Source organism: Tauraco erythrolophus, chromosome 3 (assembly GCF_009769465.1).
Source record: "Tauraco erythrolophus isolate bTauEry1 chromosome 3, bTauEry1.pri, whole genome shotgun sequence".
NCBI lineage: Eukaryota > Metazoa > Chordata > Aves > Musophagiformes > Musophagidae > Tauraco > Tauraco erythrolophus.
Window position 1 is genome coordinate 77,331,057 of NC_141467.1, and position 21,860 is coordinate 77,352,916.

Consider the following 21,860-nt stretch of genomic DNA (forward strand, 5'->3'; position numbering starts at 1 on the left):
ATGAGAGATGATGTCTCATTTAGTGAAACTGTTAGTAGCAAGAGACTTCGTACCTTGAAAGAAGGTATGTATCTAGAAAATATTAAGGAACGTCTTGTGTTAAGATGGAGATTTCAAATAAAGAAAGTAAGCAAGTGAAGCTTAAAAAAAATTAAATACAAATATAAGCTAGAGGAGTACATACCCTAAGACATCTGAGATTTGACACAGTCAGTATTTGTCATTCCTTTATTACTGCTAAGGAAGAGACGTGAGAGCAGGAGAAAAGCCCCAGTCAAGTACTGGTTTAGAATTTACGGTCAGACAAATTATATGGCTACATAACGAAGACAATTCAAGGACAAAATTCTGTCACAGCAAAACGTAAAATTATTTATTTTCACTATAATTGTATTACCATCTCAGGCATTACAAATTAACATTTTGACTTTTAAAGCATCCAGGCAATTACAGAACAAACAGGCATTTCCGTACGTATCATAGGGTCCTACTTTCATCCGTAGGCATCCAAGTACCTTCAAAAATCTTAAAGATCTACATCATATGTAGCTCCTTCATCAATGGATTTTTCATCTTCAAACAACTTGTCACTTCTTACCTATGTCAATAAAATGGTTGCTCTTTTCCTGTAAGAGAAACAAACTAATTACTCAGTTGTAAGAGATCATTTAAAACAAGTTCTCGCAGGTCTGCTTATGAACTTTTTCTACTCCATGTACATTTAACAATTTGATATACTTTTTTCATTAATGCAAATAGTTCTACTTTCATTAATCATAGAGACTTAACCTGAAATTTTCCTGGCAGACTTTGTCAACCCAGTAATATCAGTTCAGTTCAAATGCTGAGCTATGTATAGGCAGCCCTGATCCCCACATCTCAAAAAAACCCCCATGTCTTTCAAGACATATGCAACCACAGCCCGCTAACTGTAACAACACATCTCCCTTGTACAAGTCACCCTAGGAAGCTTTTTCCATCTGAAAATACAGCTTTCACTCATAGATGTGCATATACTTCAGCAGTGACTGCAAAAATTCAGAACTAGGGAAGTCTTAAGATGAGTTAAGAACCACCTGAATACTCAATTCAGCAGCAAACTGTTGACAATCACCTGCTCCTAAATATAAGCTCACTGACTGTTGTAGGATTATCTATTCCTCATTAGAAATTTATTTGGAGGCCTCCTCCTGCCTCTTCTAAGCATCATTCAATTACACCTTCATCTCATCGATCCTTCTGGTTCTACGCAGAGAATGGCTAACGTGATCCATCAACACACCGAAATTTCCCATGTAACAACAGAATCTACTGCATGAAAGGAAACTAAAGTGCAGAGAAAAGAGGATGGATATGGAACAATTGAAAACCACTTACTGCTCAGTGTAAGTAAATTAAGTGGGTTTGCACACTCCACTGAAAAACAAGTCCTGAACAATTATATCATCAGGACACAAACATTCCACTATAATTTCTGGTACTGCTCTACCAAGAGACTACTGCCTTTAGATGACTTGTTATTAGGATGCCACAAACTGCACAGAAATCCACCTCAGCACTTACCTTAGAGATCTCAGGAACAGCAACACTCAGATAATGTCTCACTATCATGTTAGCCCTGCTACAGGATGTCCTTAAAAGTAGTCTGCATCTCTCCTACCCTTCTGGAAATCACAAAGGCCATGAGGAAGATTTTTATTATTATTATTATTTTTAATTAATGGGAACATCTGATAAGATCTGATGAAAGAGACAGAGCTTTCACAGCCTCCCCAAACCAATTGCTTTTCCACTGTGAGAGTGACCAAGCACTGCAACAGGTGTGCAATCTCTCCACAGAGACATTGTGAAGTCTCTGCCTGTGGAGATATTCAAACCTGACTGGACATGACCCTGGGCAAGCTGCTCCAGCTGACTCTGCTTGAACAGGGGGGTTGGACTAGGGGATCTCAAGAAGTCCCTTCCAAACTAAATGATTCTGGGAAAATTCATTAAAAGCTACCAAAAGCATGCTTAGGAAAGAAAAACAAACAAGCAAAAAGGAACCCCAAACAAGGCTGTAGATTATAATTCTGTTTTATCACTAAACAGATTAGAAAGAAACAGCACCTGGGAACATGGTTTGCATCAAAACTAAAGCTATTTGTACTTGTCCTATAGGCTTTTCCACTATTAATCAGCATGTTCTCTGCTTCAGTGCAGAACGCTCAAACTCTGGCATCTGGTCTCAATAACCCAGGTGTCACACAAAGCAGGCAATTTAACATGACAGACCGATGTCACCATATTGCACCTGAAGAAGACCGAAATCACAGCCTTTTCTGGATAAATTAGTTTTGAATTTATCGTCACTTTTTGGATTCCAGGTGCGTTCTCAGATTACATGGTCAAAAATGCCAAAATGCTTTTCCTCCGATCTACATATTATAAGTAGTATTAAGTAAAATCCGTAACAGGCTCAATCGTCTTATGGAATATTGAATTCAGGACTATTCTCATTGGAGATAAACGCTCTCCTGGATAGAAAAATTGCTTATTCAGTGTCACTGATTTAAGAGAAGCTACACACCAATGAACCCTGCATTCTGAACAGATGCCTCTCCTATTTTCATGTTGACTAATCAGTCCTGTATTTCATGAAAGTCTCACTAGTAATGTTTCCCAAGAGATGCAGCTAACTCACAAGAGGAAACATGCAGGTTTTCGTCCCACAGAACGTTTTCAATTATTGGATTTTTCTTTTCTAATTTTGAAACGTGTTTTATTGCTCCTCATTCTTGAAATTCAACACGTATCTTTTCACACTAACATGTAAGACCTGAAAAGTAAGATCCATTAAATGACAGGTCAAGTCATGTCTAAACCATTCTTGGGTAAGTAAGATTCAGCTTCTATTCTACTGACAGATTCTTATATTAGGATTCCCATACAGGAAAACTCAACAACTCCAACTGCTTCAGTCTTTTTATAGAATGTGACTATTTCGGTAGGGCTCATGTATCCCATAAATAAAATTTTAATTTCAGTATATGCCAATGGGATTTCTAACAAGGTTCATCTACTTGAACTGAGATCTTACAATGCTCTTGGAAACAATGGTAATTTTTATCTCTTCCTATCCAACAGGCTAACTGCTTAATGAACAAGCAAGCTGTTATATTCATGCAGACATACAAAATACATCTTAGGACAGTCCATGTCCCAAGAACTTATACGTTTAATTCATGTTAATACCCCTCCAAACAAACCTCAAATTACTAAAAATTAAATGTCTACACTAAAATTCAACACCAGAATACAACAATGGATAGTTTTATCTTGTATTAACAGTAAAACATTTATTCTAGCCAATTCAGAAAAAAACATACAGACTATCACTAACCAAGTTTCATACTTATAATGTGGGAACTAACTTCTGAAGTATGGCTGGTAAGCTAATATCACCACCTTTGCATAGTAATGAGACCAGTTACTCTTGCAATACCCTTTTCAACATTAACTCCAAGATCAGACAGCAAATTCACCAGCTTTTGATTTCTCCTACTGAGAACAGATTTTTTTCCTTCGCTTCCTACTCAACCGTCCGTATTTGTGCTTAAGACACCAATACTGATAGCGAAGTGACACACTTTATTCTAACACAACATCCTGACTAATAAGGGTTTGTAATTTACCCATTCCCTTTTGCAGCCGAATAGAATCACAAAACTCACTGCTTTTTTATCTGTATGATAAACTAGCATATGCAGGTGAGGACTTGCATAGTACGACTAACACAAATTAGAGGAAAGATTTTAAGAGCAGGCCTCACAAACAATGAGGGTACTCCTACTTCAAAGACAAGACTATATATAACTGGATACACTTATGACATCATCCTACAGACAGAGATCCTCCAGATCCAAAACAACCTCTTAAAGTTTAAAACATGCAGTTTTTACTATCCTTCTTTCCCTCTCCCCAAATTATTTGCAATTTAGCCATGTCATGAGCAATTTTCGAGTTCATTCATCCACTGATTCCGTTTCTGCGGAGGTCCTCCTTGCCTATGAACATAACCATGTGTAAGTGTATGTAGCATCAAAAATTTGCTTCCCTTAGAAACTCAAGTGACAGGAAGGAAGAGGGGAGGGGAAATGAAAGGAAACTCAAGAGTTTAAACTTCCCTATCTGCAGGCAGGTTTTTAAACAAGTAAAGCTTTTATCTTGAGGATAAATATAACAGAAAGATGTAAAAACTATGATCAGGAAAGGCTGATTACTGCCATGTATTAAACTTGTTTCTTCCCAAACAATAGAAATTTTAAGTGTTTAAAACTGCCTCAAATTATGGCAAACACAGTAGTCATATGGACATATTTCTGCAGGATAGGAATCCTATTTCCAGAAGAACTACACCTCAATAGCCTCAAAAGCAGCTTCGTATGTGGCCTGATTTGATATTATAATGTTTCTACCCAAGAACATTTCTCACACTTTGTGTGTGGAACGCGAACCATCAGATTTTTTTTTCTCTTAGCATACAAATTATTTGAGGATTATTTCATCTCAATGGTTAAGGTGGCACTCCTGGATATCCTACACATTCATTTCTATTCAGTTCTCCACAACACTACAGAACAGAATGATAATGATAACACAGATTGCACTAAGCTCATTAATAGTTTTGTAGTGGACTCTGATGCATGGACAACTTAACACAGGAATCAGACTTTCACCAAGCCAGAAATTCATCAAGATTGTTCTTTTATTTTGAAATGACAGAGGTGGAATTCACATAGAATACCAAAGCTATGTACTGTGATTTCATAGTAGAAAGCTTTAATATGATTTCATACTGACTTTAAAGTTGGAAACACACCTGATCTTTCTCCTGTAAACAAAGAAAAAACCCTTTTCCTTTATATGGTACCTGCACAGTAAGATGTCAAATACTGACTAAGTTACGTACAAAAGTAACAGAGCTGAACTGCACAATCTGCCTTTTGAAGGTTTTATCAATTTGGCAGGCCAGTCTGAAGAAACATGTTTCCTATCAACAGGTTGTCAAAACCTCCATGACTGTTTTTATAGCTTCACTTAATATGAAAAATGCACTTACTGGCTTTTCAAGTACAATTGGATGATCAGGAAGAAACTCTGGCTTCTTCTGAGAGAGAGAAACACTTGAAAGTTTCAGAAGGAAATCTCTGCTGTATTTGATCCTTTCTGTGAATATACAAAATTACTAAGTTCAACATTGTTGTTTAAAGCCTTAAAGTTGGGAATTCAGAGAACCAATTTGGTTTCTTATAGAAGGGTGGAAATGCTGCATGTGGAATATAAGATAAGTATTAAAAACAGAAGTAATTTAAGTCTGACCTTGCATCAGGACAATTTGTAGTATATCACATAGGATTTCACTTTAATTTTACCAAATTGACTTAGTAAATACTGAGGAGTATTCCAAGCTAATAAGAGTTTGTTGTTTTTCTACAAAAGAACGCAAAAAGATAAATCGAACTTTATACTACAGACTCCCTACATCTTGTTTAATTACAGAAACACTATAAACTGGTCTTGAAACCCTAGAAGAAAATCTGTTTATACCTCACATCAAAGTGGGCCATGTTTCTATGAGACAGAAAACAAAACTGATTGTCTCTTTTCTTGGAGCTATTAAGTTGTTTTCTTTCAACAGTAAAAGTAATTATGAGATCTGCTGCATGCAAACTGTTGAATGGATTAAAATCAATGAAATAGTTTTGAAACAAGAGTCAGGGGCTTTGCTTAGAACATGCATGTGATCATTCAAGTTTGTACCACTATTTCTACTCCAGCATAGCCTCAGATATAATGTCTGTCCGTGTCGGTATTTAAGCTGTGTCCTGGTTTTGACTGGGACGGAGATTTTCTTTCTAGCAGCTAGAAGAGCTCTCTGTTTTGGGATTTAGTCTGGGATTTGTTATCAAAAGAATGTTCATAGCACACTGATGTTTATATTGGTGCTGAGACATCAAGGACCTTTCAGCTTCCCATGTTTTGCCAGTGTGCAGGAGCACAACAGCTCAGGGGAGAACACGGCCGGGACAAAAGGCCCAGAACTTCTCTTATGTTTTGAATTTAATTAAGATTGAGGCCAAATTGTCAGTGGAGTATTCCATATCATGCAACATCACGCCAGTATATAGAGGAGAGTTGACCAGGAAGATGGGCTCTTACTTTTCCAGGAATTATCTTCCAAGGGCTTTCACTCTCACACTCCCAGTCTCTCGGAGTTCTCTCTCTCTCATTCTCTTTTTGGGCCTCTTACTCATGTGGGATTGTAGTGTCAGGACTCACCTGTTTCAGAATTGCTTGCCAGGACGGGACAGACATTGATTACGAGGTGGTGAGCAATCACACTGTGCGTTATTTGTTTGTAGATATTATTGTCATTATGTATATGTATTCATATATTATTGTTATTTAAAATTATTAATTCTATATATTATTAAGTTGTTTTTATCTCAACCCACGAGTCTCCTTCCCTTTTCTCCTTTAATTCTCTTCCCCATTCCCTGGGGGTGGCGGAGGGGGAGTGAACAGTGTTTAGTTACCGGCTTGGCTAAATCACAACAAGCTGCTATTTTATAGAAGAGCAGAAATGAGAGGAAAGGAATTAGGCAAAGAAGAGATAAACTTTCTTTCTGGTCCTTGGTGGCAAAGAAGTTTTTCCTTCAGGAATAACAGGCCTCCTGTAAGACCCCTTGTCCTATCACTACAGGCCCTATAAAAAAGTCCCTTTCCAGCTTTCTTGCTGGCCACATCTCTTCAAAGTTCAACTGTCTTCCATCCAGAAAAATACAACTCTGACACAGATGTCCATGCAATATTTTAACCTTTTTTGGCTTCTGATTCATGCTGTCCTGGTTGACAGGACATCATAGTTTGAGTTAAGATCTTCATGTCAGTCATTTCAGATACCTAAATTGGGAGGAAAGAGTTAAACATTTTCTTATATACTTCACAAAATTAAGTTATGCATCTTGTTTCCTTCAAACATATTAAAATAAGGATGTATGTTTCTACGTTCTCAGTTAAAAATAACAGTTTGTAGCACAGTTTTAGTAATCAATTTTGCTTTCACCAGTCATCAAGATTTTGAACAATTAATATTTATGTGCATTAAGAAAACTGGGTTCTGTTCATTTTTTCTACTCCTTGCAATTGAATCAGTCTTTACAGTGTAAGAATAGTCTGAAAGAAACAGTCTTGCACAAACTAAACTGTAGTCAGAACTGTAGCTATTTCTAACAGCTGATGCACCTCTAACTTGAAAGATGAAGGTCCTGCAAAATAACTGCAGTAAACTGTAAACAGGAATACTGGTAAGGTAAAATGCCTGAGAAGTTTAATTTGAACCTGTAGAACATTTGCTACTCTTGATTACATACAAAAAGGAATACTTTTTGTATGTAAAACAAGGTACAAGGCAGTATAGGTAAGCACATTTGAGACAGAAATCTTTCAGACAGAATTTTACAGTGCTATTGCTAGTTTTTAAAAAGAACACAACTATAACCTTCTTTTCTCTATCTCACCCAGAACACAGACAGAAGCTGCTACACTGGGGAACAGTAAAGGCAGGAAGGACTTTCCTTAAGACCAAAAGAGAAATAGATTCTCTCATTTAGCAAAGGGATTCATAAGCACCAAGACCAAAAATCAAGGCTAACATCTTAGAGACAAGCACTATCACTGTGGTCATTATTAACAGTGGCTCTTCTTCACTTTCTCTAAGATTAACAAGTAGAATGTTCAGACTGTAAGTTCCTCAGAACTTAGTTTTAATACTATAATTCACTGTTCCTTAGATTACTCAGAGTTCAATCTAATACTGACCAGCACTCCTGCTGTGCCATAGTGATGATTCTTTTTTCCTGTTAAGTCTAAGCAGCTTTAAGTGTGCATACTAAACACCTGCATGAAGCAGTTTGGAGAATTTGGTTGCCAGATTCTTCTTCAGTTCTTTCCCTGCTGTAACAACCTAGTTCATCAGAGTTGACTTTTTTTCTGTCTCTAACGCCTATTTTTTAAAATTTATAAAAGTTAGTGGCAAATAATCAATTTTTACCCTCAGCAAGTTCGCCGATGACACCAAGCTGTGTGGTGCCGTCGACACGCTGGAAGGGAGAGATGCCATCCAGAGGGACCTTGACAGGCTGGAGAGGTGGGCCTGTGAGAACCTCATGAAGTTTAACCAGGCCAAATGCAAGGTCCTACATCTGGGTCGTGGCAATCCCAGGCATAAATACAGACTGGGTGGTGATTGGATCGAGAGCAGCCCTGAGGAGAAGGACTTGGGAGTACTGGTGGATGAGAAGCTCAATATGAGCCAGCAATGTGCTCTTGCGGCCCAGAAGGCCAACCGCATCCTGGGCTGCATCAAGAGGAGCGTGGCCAGCAGGTCGAGGGAGGTGATTCTCCCCCTCTACTCTGCCCTCGTGAGACCTCACTTGGAGTACTGCATCCAGTTCTGGAGTCCCCAACATAAGAAGGACATGGACCAGTTGGAGAGGGTCCAGAGGAGGGCCACGAAGATGATAAGAGGGCTGGAGCACCTTTCCTATGAGGACAGGCTGAAAGAGTTGGGGCTGTTCAGCCTGGAGAAGAGGAGGCTCCGGGGTGACCTTATAGCGGTCTTCCAGTACCTCAAGGGGCCTACAGGAAAGATGGGGAGAGGCTGTTCAGGAGGGCCAGTTATGATAGGACAAGGGGTAATGGTTTTAAAATAGAGGGAGGTAGGTTCAGGTTGGATATTAGGAAAAAATTTTTTACTATGAGAGTGGTAGAACACTGGAACAGGTTGCCCAGAGAGGTGGTGGATGCTCCATCCCTGGAGACGTTCAAGGCCAGGTTGGACAAGGCCCTGAGCAACCTGATCTAGTTGGAGATATCCCTGTTCCTTGCAGGGGGGTTGGACTAGATGACCTTTGAAGGTCCCTTCCAGCCCTAACCATTCTATGATTCTATGATTCTAAATACGGTCTGCTTTACTTTTTAAAATTTTCACTGTTCATCAAGCATTCCAAAAAGCAATCTGCATGTCCTGTATCCTAACCTACAGCAACTTGAATATTTATTCTCTCTTTAATAGACCATTGCTATATAAGACCATGACTGGTATAAGAAGTTGTAAAAAGCTGTAAAAAGTTGGGTTTCCTTTAGCAATACTAAGTGTTATGTCAACAGTTGTTTTTGTTTTTCACCTTACAGTGTATTTAGTGGTGTGATCATTTATCTTCTGTAAAAGGAAATATATTAAAGGAGGAAGAAAAGGGGATGGAAGATAATGAAAGTTTTATGATTGTACAGAGCACTATTACTGTCTTGCCAAAAAGGCAGTAAGATTTAAAGCCCCTGAAATACAATTTTGAAGAACATGTTCTTGAAGTGAAATATACGTATTTTTCCAGGAAGAGGGACATGATTTCACCATCATCAGGAGCCAAAGAGCAAATGGATAACACTGCACAGCTTTCCCGTATTGTCACTGATGCTTTTTAAACACAGAATGTTAGGCAAGATTCATTAAAGAGTAATAACAGACAACTTTCTATCATCACATTCAGGTCTCAGTATCTGCAGAACTAGCTACTGAACGTTCCTGCTTAAAAAAATACTCTGTGAAGCTGCTATGCCAGCCTCCAGGCCAACGCTGTCCATCAACTAAAATCAACAAGTTCACAGGGTACTAATCGGCTGGTATTTGGAGGTACCCATGAAACAGCTGACAGTCAAAAAGCCTTCTCAATATCCTAAGCCAAAGAAGAAGTTAAAAAAAAAAAACAAATACAGCTACATTAACATGAAAGAAATGCAGTATCTACCTACCAGTAGCCAAATATTGATGAAACTGAGTGCTACAACGTTGCTGACCGCAGGCCTATTCTAAAAGGGAAAAGTTTGTTCTTCTAAACACACATTGCTCAAGAGACAAGCGTAACTGTGAATTCCCCTATGTGTGACCAAGGATAGGCAGCCAACATCTTGATCTTTAAAAAAGTCAAAGGTAGCTTCCACATGCTTCATACAAGAAATTACGGACTACAGGATTATTAGATCTCTTTTAAAATAAAAAATGAAGGGACACTTGGCCTAATCTCAAAAAAAAAACCCCAAACCCTAAAACTACCAATACCCTCTGAAGAACATTTAAATCAGCATCAACAGAATATCAAATTCAGACTATGAAACATGAAGCATTCCAGTTAAAACACTACAAACTTCATTTTGCAGCAAACAGTTACAACCAATTTCAAGTTTGAAAGACACATTGTGCCATGTCTAAAACCAAGTATTTCTGCAAATAAAGCACTAGAGTGCTTCTGGTTTTTTTGAACACTAAGGCCTATTTATTGCTTGGTCTACCAGAGTCAATGAAACAAAACTACAGAATGCATTGAAACTGTTTAATTATCTAGTTTTGTGAAGTTTGCTGCCTCAAATGAATTTGTGCATGTGCTAACAAAAATAAATATTAAAAAAATATATTTCTAATGTTATTCTTTACACATAATAAGACTGAATATGTGTACTTTATGTTTAAAATAGTTGTCTTAAATCCAATGAAGACTAAAGAAATGCCACACAGACTTTCAGAAGACTCTTAAATAAATACCTCACAAGATGTATTTTTCAGCTACTAGTGCATGTAAATATCAGGAAAGGCATTCCTGAAACTCCTACCTCATTTTAACACTTCTAAGACTGCTGGTTTATAACATACAGAATCAAGGACATTCCGAGCTGGAAATACAGTTACTTTTCATCTAGTAACATAAGGGATCAGCTGATCTCCAATTTATAGCACTCTAGGAACACATTCCATCAACTTTGTCATCTACTGTTTACTCAATACTCACCCTGTCAACCTTACTCTGCAAACATACTTCAGTGTTGCTAGGTAATTCGGTCTGAAAGTTTAACGCAATGGCTGATGCTGATGAAGATAAGAGATAACATTAAGAAAGAATTATTTTAAATAGATTTCATATTTTTATTTTGTGATGCTCGCCACAAAAACATTACTGAAATCCAACTGCAAAGAGATTATACGAGCACTTATTCAAAACTTGAAAGCTCCAAATCACCATAGCACCATTTCTCATTTCTTACATGAATTTTAAACAAAGTAAAAATTCAGCATGTCACTTCGCTTCTGACCACATCATCATTGCTGTCACTGTTTCTCTGGCCACCAAAAATTTTTAACTTAACAATAATAATAGCTGCAATACTGCAATATCTAAAAGGCATACAGAGATTTAAAAACAAACCCAAAATATACGCACCTGACATAAATACTGCATGACTTTTTTGTGAGGCTGTTTTGTTTTAAACTTGTATGAAGGCTAGGTAAGAATGGTACAGTGCAGTATATTGTACTTGCAATAAAACCTGAACAAGAATCTATTCGTTAAACTATGTTATGTTTTCAATAGTAGTCAACTAACCCAAGAAATCCAAATTTAACAGAGAAGCCTGATCCAGCTTTCTGAAGGCAGAATTTCAGATGCTGAGTCAGACCACCACCCCCAAAAAGAGTTCTGCATAAACCTAATGTAGTTTAAAATCAAGATTTTATCACAAAGATGATGAAGTAAGATCAACACACGGCAAGATACTTATACATCACTGCAGTTTGAACAAAACCATTTAAAAAAAAAATAAATTCCAAGTCACCTTACACATCTTTGTTATTTCCTTAAAAGTAGCTGAAGCTTTGGCAAAATGAACTGTATCTTCGCCATGCTACTCACCTTGTTTAGAAGACAGATGATTCACAGGTCGTGCTGGCTGAAGAGATGTACCAGTAAACTTTTAGTTCCCTTTAACATTTTGAAGCATTACTCTTTAAAAAAGCAGCAGAAATCAATACAGAGCATTCAGTTTCACACACAGATGTTAAGTGAGAAGAACAGTCTATCTACCACTTATTAGTTGCATTTGACAAGTGGATATACTATATTTTAGTATCTGGGCAGGAAAAGAAGAAAAGCCTAACCTAACACAGAAGTTTTCTTAGATGATAGAATATGCTGGATAAAATTTGCATAAATACAGAATCAGACATCTCTCCCATTTGTCCTTCCAATCAAGCTACTCTAGCTTCTTCTCAAAAAAATTTCTTCCTGTATGTCTGTCTGTACGCTTGGAGAAAGGAGATGGGGATGCAGGATGGAAATGAACGTATTTTCTAACAATTTAATTAAATGGGGTTTTAATTAATTAACATCAGAGTATACTTTGCAGTCTGCTATCTACACAGAAGTTCCTTACACATCTATATAAACTTGCATAATTGTTTTTTAATATCTACTGTAGTTAAATTAATACAGTTTTGCATCTTCCCACTCAGTTTAGCTGCTCTAGAAGCACCAAAACAGCTAAGGTGGTGCTGGGCTGACAAATCTCCCACCGTAAGCAAACTATCAGTATTAATGCCTTAATTTTAATATCTGTATCTTAATTTTTCTCCTTCTCATACCTATCTCTTTTGTCAACTGGAAGATTTCATTATTTGAAGGAACTTCAGCTTCTTTTAGAGAAAAAGAATAGCAGAAACAATCACCAACACAATAATAATGGTACTTAAATTCTGTTTTCTCTAAGAGACTTCACAAGACAAGAGAAGAACTGTTTTAACAAAAAAGATTCAAAGGAAACTATCATGACAAGAGTTAAAACTGTAGAGCTTATTATCCAATTCCAGTATGGCACAGAAAAGAGAAGTTAGGCTATTCAAAACACGATCCAGTATCACGCCGCACTTCAATTGGTCTTTGCATTATAGGAAAAAAAAAAATCATCTACTTATGCTATAATCTTCTGACCTTGAACACTAAGCTTTTACTATATTTAAGTAACAATTGTCCAATATAGCCAGTCTGAACTCATTCAGGTCTAGAAAGCAATTGTCAAACAGTTACTGCCCGAACGTTACAGTTCAACTAAAGCTAGGAAAAAAGTTCTGGTTTGATTCTCTGGTTTTCCTACCTTCTTAACATAAAAAAGAAAGACTGGAAAGCTGTAGTCAAAAGCAACAATGAAAATTCCTGCAGGCGAATGAACTGAGAATACTGACATGGATTATATAATTCATTTTATGCAGATTAGGAATGCTTGTTTAAACTGTATTTATACTACATACTAAATTTCCGCATAAAGCAATGCAGTAATGATATTTGCATCAAACGATTGAAAAAAAAAAGTTTTCCTCCATACCCTGATTGTAAATGCAGTTTTTAGAAACAGGAAAAACTGTTTAAGAGATTGGCTACCTTCTAAACTGTAACATGCCTGTATTTTTTAAAGCATTCTCCTGTTTATGAAAACAAAATAACCTGCAAAACAATGTATTTTGCCCCCCCCCCCCCCCCCCCCCCCCCCCCCAATTTCCATGAGGAGGACGTCTAAGAAACCACACACTTCCAAAGAAAGCAAAACAGAATAGGAGAAGAGGGGAGTTTGGGCAGGGCTGAAATCAAGTACAGTGTTCTAGCACCTCTATTGACTCCTTTAAGTTGAAGGCAGAGGCTAGAAAAGATCTCAACAAGTTATAGAGCCCAACCTTCTGGATTAATACAGTATTCTATCTGACTAATATAAAGAAAAGTGGAGACAAATTACTCTTAATAGCTGAGAAACAAACTGCTTCCAGGAGAGGTTATCGCTGCAGGGGCACCTCCTGTACCTAGGACCTCCCCCTTACAAAGACCACATTGCTTCTCAGGAGTTACTCGGACTGGTGACCTGCCCACCAGAAAGCAAGCCTTCTGCAGCAGCAACTGGGCCTAGCAGTATTTCTCTGTGATCTTTTTTTGAGCATCTTAACAAGCTGGACATTCACAGCAGCTTACGAGAGCTCATCAGACATATTTTTTGAAGACTGTTTCCTCAACACATGAAAGAGAATTAACAATTTTTGTGAAAAATCCCCTGAGCCCAGCAGGCTCATGAGGAACCAGAAACTGACCATCTCCCCCTGCCCAGAGAGGCACCGCAGTTTCACCCAGAGGGCCCCAACGCCTACCACAGCCCGACGCCGCTCTCCTCCAGCCTGACCAGAGCCGCCTCCCCCTGCGCAGCACCTAGCGGCCCGCGGCGGCCTGGCCCGGCCCGGCCCAGCCGCCTCCCCTGCCTGCGGCCTTCCTGCCTGCCACCTCGTCGCTCGCCGGCCCCCCTTCGGGCCGAAGGCTCCCGAGGGCTGCCCCAGCCCACCTCCAACCGCCTCCCGAGGCGGCTTCCCCGGCCGCGGACAGCGCCTCTGCCCCGTACCCCGAGCGGGCTGCGAGGCGCCGCGCTCCCTCAGCGGCGGGCGGGCGGGCGGGCCGGCCTTCGCGCGGCGGCTCGCGCCACAGCCGCGTGCCCGGCGGCGTCGGGCGCCAACGGCCGTTTAACGGCCGCGCCGCCGAGCGGTCGGGGCGGCGGTTGTAGCCTGAGGGGGTGGGAGGGGGTGGGAGGGGGTGGGGGGGGCGGGGAGGGGGGGGTGTCTTCTGCGTCCCTTCGCGGGGCTGTGCGCTGTGTTCCCGCTGCCTGTTGTGCTTTGGGGAGCGGGTGCAGCCTTGAAGGGTGCGGTACTAAGCCCGGCGGGTGGTGTCGGCCCTGCCAAGGGAGGCAACAGGGAAGGCGAGATGAGGTGCTGCCGCCGCTCCCTCTTGTGTCGGGACTGAGAGAGACTAGAAATAAAGGTGGTGTCGTCTGTAAAGTGATCTTTGGTGGATTCTTTCACGCTTGCCTTCGAAGTTTTGCCGTTTCAGGTTGCTGAGTGCTCTGTGGTGATGTGTTTTTTTTGGGGGGGAAGTTCTTGGTGTTTGTGGGTGGTGGTTTTTTTTTAATAATTAAAGTGTATGTCACCTCTTAGTGCAAAAATAGCAGCTAGTGCACAAGCGGCACAAACTGTAGGAAACTCGGCTGTGTTACGGGGCAGAGCCCCTTCCTCAGGGTGAGGGAGAAGCCCGGGGTCGGTGTGACCGGGGGTCGGTGTGATGGAGGGGCGGTGCGGGCTGTGCGCTCACTGAGGCACATCCCTCGTGTCCCTCGTCGCGATACCTGCTGTCGTGATACCTGCTCTCCGTCACTGCAATGCCCAGAAAAAGTGCAATTTGGGAGTCAGCTTGTGTCTGGGTGATTTACTGACTGAACAGAAAGCACTCCTCCACATACTCTTCCTCTCTACTTTTGTTGGTAGTTAATGAGATTTCCCTGCTCTTTCAAAACTTAAGTCTGTTTGTCCTTAGATCTACTCTGTTCCACAAAGCGTAGTCATGTTTCTCATCAGGGCCTTCAGTTTCCTGAACTGTTCACGCATGATGCACCATCAGATTCTTTTTGCAGACATCTGCATGCTCGCTAACCCACTTGCTGCCTTTTAAAGTCTAGTTTGAAGTAATTTCTCCCAAGTGAGTTAGTTTATACTCAGACATACATGTTTCTCCTGACCCGTCATCTATTCTCACATTATCATGTAAAACTGTTACTCCCCTATTCATTTCAACCATTTCCCTTACCTAAATAAGCACTAATTATCAATTATTAATATGTAAGTGCACATAAATGTCTGCTGCTACTCCAGAACAGTTGCTGACAAGAAAGTCAATGGGGCAACTCAGATAAGGGCACGTTTTTTCATGGAGCTGTTGTGGTTTTTGAGAGAAGCGTGCCAGGTGCTGAAAACCAGATTTTCACAGGATCAACACAGCCCTTTTTGTGATTGACATATCAAAGTGATATCATGTACAGTGATGTAGAATTACATATCCTTCCAGTATTTTTGCAGGTTTGTAGCATCCGTATGCTAAGGATAGATCAAACAATAAAAAACTTCACTTGTATATTTCATAGGGGCTGTAGACTGGGCTGCTGCTTTTAATATGTAAGGAAGGAGAAGGGGCAGGAGCAGAAATAGGGCAAGAGAAAAGAAATGGAGTGTGCCAGGTATTTTGAAAGCTTGTTACTTCTGGGCCTGCTGGGAAGATGGGAATATTAGGGCTGGTAATGGCTGGACAGTGACTGTCCCAGCAGGCATAGTTATCACCTCACATGCTGCTGCCCATGAGTTGGCAATACTAGCAGGAGCAGAAAGGCCAGCTTTCCAGCAGTCTGGCGTAGGCAGAGGGAGCACTGGACCGCAGCCATTTTGCAGATCCCAGCAACCTGCTGCCTTAAGCAACTTTGCCTGTGCCTGGAGAGAATCCTGCTCTGTTTGTGGGAAATGAAAACATAAGCTAACATTTTTTCCACCTTATCAATTGCCTCCCAGTTTGCCTGGTGCTGGTATTTACCCTACTGGAAATTTCTACTTCATTTGGTATTGGTGATGTTCTTACATAACTTGATCATAATCTGGTGTTCTCACAAATACCTGATAGATACAATAATTAATTTAAAAAGCTAATGACAGGTCTAGCCAAGAGAGATTTATTACATACAGCAAAATATAAATACTACAGGTTTTATTTCTGTGTGAACAAAACACATATATGTAGAAAAACCCCACCCCCAACACAACTGGCTTTTTCTACTCTGCAAACTAATCAGAGAGATTCTTTTTTTTTTTTTTTTTTAACATATTGCTTGTGCTCCTGAAGACCATAGATTGCAGAAAGCCACACAGTCACACTTACTCCCTTTACTACATATGGTTCAGGAAAGCATAAAACATTTATGAAAGACAGTATCAATATTGCACGTGTAAACATGAGCAATTGCACATCTAAATAACCATGTAATTGTAATTGCAATTGCACATGATTTTCGCTTTGTAATGGATGACACTTAATAGCAAAGTAATGGCTTTGTGCTGAAATGAAAAGACTCTTGGGTCAGCCTGGGGGCAGACTTGTAGCTGCGAGTTTAAAAAGCCATTTTCCCTGTAATTTGTCATTCAGCTGTGCAGCCAAATGAAATTAGCCTGTTTGCATATGTAATTGTGATTTATTTAGCAGTACTTTTTGGGGAGACATCTTTCTTCCTAAAGCCATTTTCAAAGTAATTTCATCACAAAACAAACAAAAAACCATTATTTGCAATGTTATATGCTTTATTAGTCAACAGAACAAACAGAGACAAGAATTTACATGTAAATGTGTACGTGTGCACACAGAGTATTTCGGGTGTAGGTTTGTGAAGTGGCTACTTCAGCTAAACTAGTGACTTGTCCTGTGATGGCAGCACCGGGATATAAAGCAAAAGCTTTTTTTACTCCCTGCGGGTTCCTGCAGTTAAGCTATTTACTATACTGATGCTGTTCTTTCAATAGATTTGAGAATTCAGGATATTAATGATGAGCATTAATGCTGTTCTTTTTGACTAGAGGAACTGTTGAATTAAAAGTAGGAAGCTATTGCTGTATTTAGTGCATACCACGTGTAACTAAAAATGGGTTTGAATGTTTATGACCATATAATACTAGATACATTAATCTATGCAAATATATTTTCTTCACATACAAAACTTATTTCACTTCTATCAACTGTCATGCTTCCCATGGATTAAGATTTCATACTTTTCTTTAAAATTAATTTTCCGGTATCATTAATTATAACAGATTCTCAACACTTTTCTTCAAAATTCTGAATTCTGCGAATGTGGAGAAATGGCTCAAAGGCACCATACAAGTACTAAAAAAATCCCCAAATGTCAAATAAAAAGAATTGTATAAATAAATATATAAAAGATATATCAAAATTAAACTTTTTTTTTGAGGAAGGCTGCCTTGCTCATCTCTCGTCACTGAGAGATGGCAGTACCGAATTGCAGAGGTTAATTACCACACCTGAACTGAACACTGCTTTCAGGATGTGTGAATTGAATATTCTCAGTAACTGCAGACACTGGACATCAAAATTTCAACTGGCCTTATACTGTAGGCTCTGAAAAAACACCTGCATGTCCTGCTTCTCGAAGGGGATCCCAGAAGCTTCCAGCAAATTAAAAGGCAGAAACACCCATAGAACCTGTAGCAAGGTCTGCTCTTACTGCCTGGACCAGCACAGGCATGGCATGCTTCTCAGAGCTGCCTTTTCGGTTTTGGTAGGCGAAACTGTGCCTCTGTTGAAGGAACTGGCATGTCGAGGGCACATCTCAGATTTTGTTTTGCTGTGGTTGCATTGCATAGTGGAAGAAGATGCCATGGGACCGTCGATCCCTAGAGAAGGAAAACCGCTAGACTGTGGCTAACAGCTTGATGAACTAACTTTGTAGATGAAGGAGGATGCCAGAGAGTACAAAGATACCTGCAGTTTGCTTACTTTTTTGTATTAACAAGAAAGAGAAGTTAGGAAAGATTTTTGGTCCTACATGAATCAATCAATAAAAATTCATCCACATCTATCATTACTCAGAACAACGAAGTTTTATAATCTCTGTACACATTCACTTAGTAGTAGACGTATTTTTTTTAAAAAAGCACCACATATATTTCTCTCATATGTTTTTATATATGCACAGAGAAAGACACACATTTAATAGCTGATAATAATATCCTGGAAGAGTTCGATTTGCTTTGGGAGAATAGAATTTTGAAATCATGGCTTCATGAATTTAGTGCAAGTTTTGCACCTTTTTTCTGGGTTTGGACCAGAATTTCACCTACTATTTTATATAAGTTCCTTTACTCTGAGTTCTTACATCTGATATGTCTATCATAGTTGAATTTCAAGACCTAAAAATCTTTATATAAGCTGGAGTTAGCCTCTGAGAGAAATTAGCTCATGCTCCAACATAATGCAGAATTTTGCTTTCCAGTATGTCAGTCATGGGAATTAGGTTTAGTTCTTATGGTGATTGAGATTGTTGTCATAGTTTTTAATATCAGGAGTATCTATAGTGTCTTATGACTAAGACATTGCTACCTTTAGATACAGACTAAATCAGCATGATTCAGCAAACGCCACCAAAACCTGTACTGATAAATAAATATACAGTAAGATGGGAATAGAAAAGTCAGGACCAAGAACATAACAGGAAAAAAAACCCAAAGCTTGGAATGTTACACAAGGAAACACGTATTAGCTGTGCATAAGAATACTGATTGTAAAAATTACACACATTAAAACTGTGCGTTCGTGTTTCTCGATTGTGATAATTGTTTATGTCATGGCTGTGGGGAAAAATGGTAATCAAAATTGTTGACAATTTCAGTTTACATGCCAAATAGGAAATACGATTTCAAGATAATAAAGCTATTATGTGCTCAGATGCGTGTATATACATATGAGGGTAGGAATGACCTAAGTGAAAATTAATCCTTTGTAAATTAATCCCTTGTCATGCACCCTGGAAAATCAGATTTGCTTTGTCACCTTGAAATATATTATTGTAAAATTACTAAATGCAAATTACCACATATTGAAATGGAATAAATCTGACCTTGTTGAGCTTTTTCTAGATGCTTTTTCTGATTTGTAAGTAAAAGAATAAAGTTTCTTACTTATATTTCCATTTAAATTTTAATTTACTTATAAGAGAAAGCGGTTAATATTTCTATGGCTTTCACGTTAGTATCTGTCTTAAGTCAGTTCACTCTTCTTCTAGGTGGTAGTGTATATCTGACAGCTTGTAACGATGAACTATCAAGGCAGCAGTCGGTGTAACGTTAGCACATATTGATCTTTCTGCAGTATGTAATGCGTCGTCTCCATTTCCGTGCTCTTCTATGTGCGTGTGGATCAGGGTTTTAAAAGCTTTGTACAGCAAATGCGCTTCCAGCCCTTTCTGTCTTTGCACCTGTATGTATACTGCAGGGCAGATAACGCTTCATGTAATGTCCAGCAGATGTTATAATGGTGGAAAAGGACAGGGAGAACTACTGCAGCTTCTTTGCAGTTCACGCTCCCTGTTCCCTCTGGAAGAGGCAGCGGACGAGCCATAGCCTTGTCCTAAAACAGAGTCTGGAGCATGCACACAGCACAGAGATTCCCTGGCTACTGTCTGTGCTGTTGAAAACGGCAAAAACGTCAGAACATCATTCTGTGCTTCACTGCGTGGCACTGCAATCTCTTGCCATGCAGACTAGCACGAGAGAACAGAGGTAGCGCATTGAAGTGACCTGAGAAACAGCAGTTAAGAGGAGTAGGGAAGAAACTCTAGCACTGGGAGTATCATCTGTGCACTTAGCAGCTGCCTTTCCTCCACCAGAAATAGCAGTTTGATAGAGCTAGTGAAATAACTCCTGCCTGGGCAGGGGCTCCTAGCAGTAGGGACTAATTGCCAGAAGCAGGAAGGCTCTGGCAAGTGAAGACTTGCACTGGGATGCAACAAGGGAAAATTAATGCCTTGTGGAGCTTGGCTTGGCATTGCCTACTGGAGATTACCCTGCTAATAGAAGCCAGAAACTGTGTAGTTTATGCTCCAATATACTCATTGTTTACTTACTCTCAGTTATCTAAGCTTGCCCCTTCATTGTAGCAATGGGCCCATCAAATTTCAGCTGTTTACGTAACTCGGGACAGCAGGTTGTTCTGGCCAAGAAGCTGGTTTTTCTTACCCAGATGCTCTGGATCTTATCCTGTAATTTACTGTCTGCCTCTTAAATGCTGGCAAAGGTAAGGAAAAAGCAAAGGTCAGCAAACAGCAAATGAGAAAAAGGAACAAGAGCAGGGCATAAACAAAAGAACTGTCACTGTCATTAACCAAACATAGAATTAATTAAAAAAAAACACACAAAAAAAGCAAAAATAGTGCCTAGGAAGCCTATTCTGGAACTGAAGCCGTTCAAGCACCACAGGAATCAAAATTAATTTGATTTTTTGAATAAGCAATAGTCTCTTTTTCAGTATATGAATTGGAAAAAGAAATTAACTGCCTGCAAAATGAACAGTTGAAGTCTTTGATGTTATTGAGAATAAGCACGGAACGTGGCCCCCTAACCGGCAAAAACTAAAGGATTTTAGATTCATCTTACTAAAACTAAAATGTAACATAAAAAAAAATTAGATAAAATTCTCATTTCTGTGTAGGAAATGCTGTTCGTTAATCAGTCTTGTCTGAGCATATGCTTAAAGAGGCATTTGGCCCCACAAGGTAGTTGCAGGTATTCCTTTGCTTTCATTTATAAATCTTATTATCTAGGACTTTAAAAGTATTACAGTAATACTTTGCCTGGGTCTGAAACAAATTTATACCAGTACCTCATATCTCTCTATTTTATATTTTTCTACCGCAGCTTATATTATTAGTTTTTAAAAAATATTTTTGGATAAATATTTTTACGAAGAGCTTTAATCCATTTAATGTTTATCATACAAGTGTAGTGAAAGAAATTTGAAAAAAAGTCTCTGTGTGTATAAAATGTAGAAAAAAAAACCTCCTCAGAGGTTGTACATATAGAAAAGATTTTTAGGCAAGTATTTCACTTTTCACGCTGTCTTTTAACTACCACTGCCAATTAAAACCAAGGTTTATGAGAAACCTGAACTTTTCTGGAATAGTTTTTAAAATAACTTATCAACTGTAGTTTAATCAACAAATATAATCCATTTCCAGATTTATTTCGTTTTTAATCCAAAGTTTTTAATTAAGCACGGAAGCATTTAGGAAGTTGAGATTTTGAAAGGAGCCTCCTCATCTGCTCTTCAGCAAAGTCTATTAGTACCTTTTGAAAATGAGTTGCAATGAGAAATTAAACAACTAGTGAGCTGCTGCGACCCTCTCTCCTCCCCCCGCCCCAAATCTGGGGCAGATACGCACATTTTGAAAGCTGAATACAGATGTTAGTATCCCATTCTGAACATTAAGAATGTGCTGCCCTAAATCGGGAATTTGTTGTTCAGTCTGATCTCACTCCTGGAAAGTGACTTCCGAGGACTCCAGCGGTATCAGTCTCTTCTCAGGAA

General features: G+C 39.2%; 1 protein-coding gene across 1 annotated transcript; it reads right to left on the reverse strand.

The window, feature by feature from the left end:
- Positions 1-587: 587 nt before the first annotated feature.
- C3H8orf88 (chromosome 3 C8orf88 homolog) lies at positions 588-11,871 on the reverse strand. Its single transcript, XM_086609451.1, is given in 5 exon segments — positions 588-626; positions 5,102-5,208; positions 6,861-6,945; positions 10,887-10,957; positions 11,784-11,871. Coding segments are annotated over 5 exon segments (390 nt in total).
- Positions 11,872-21,860: the final 9,989 nt, after the last annotated feature.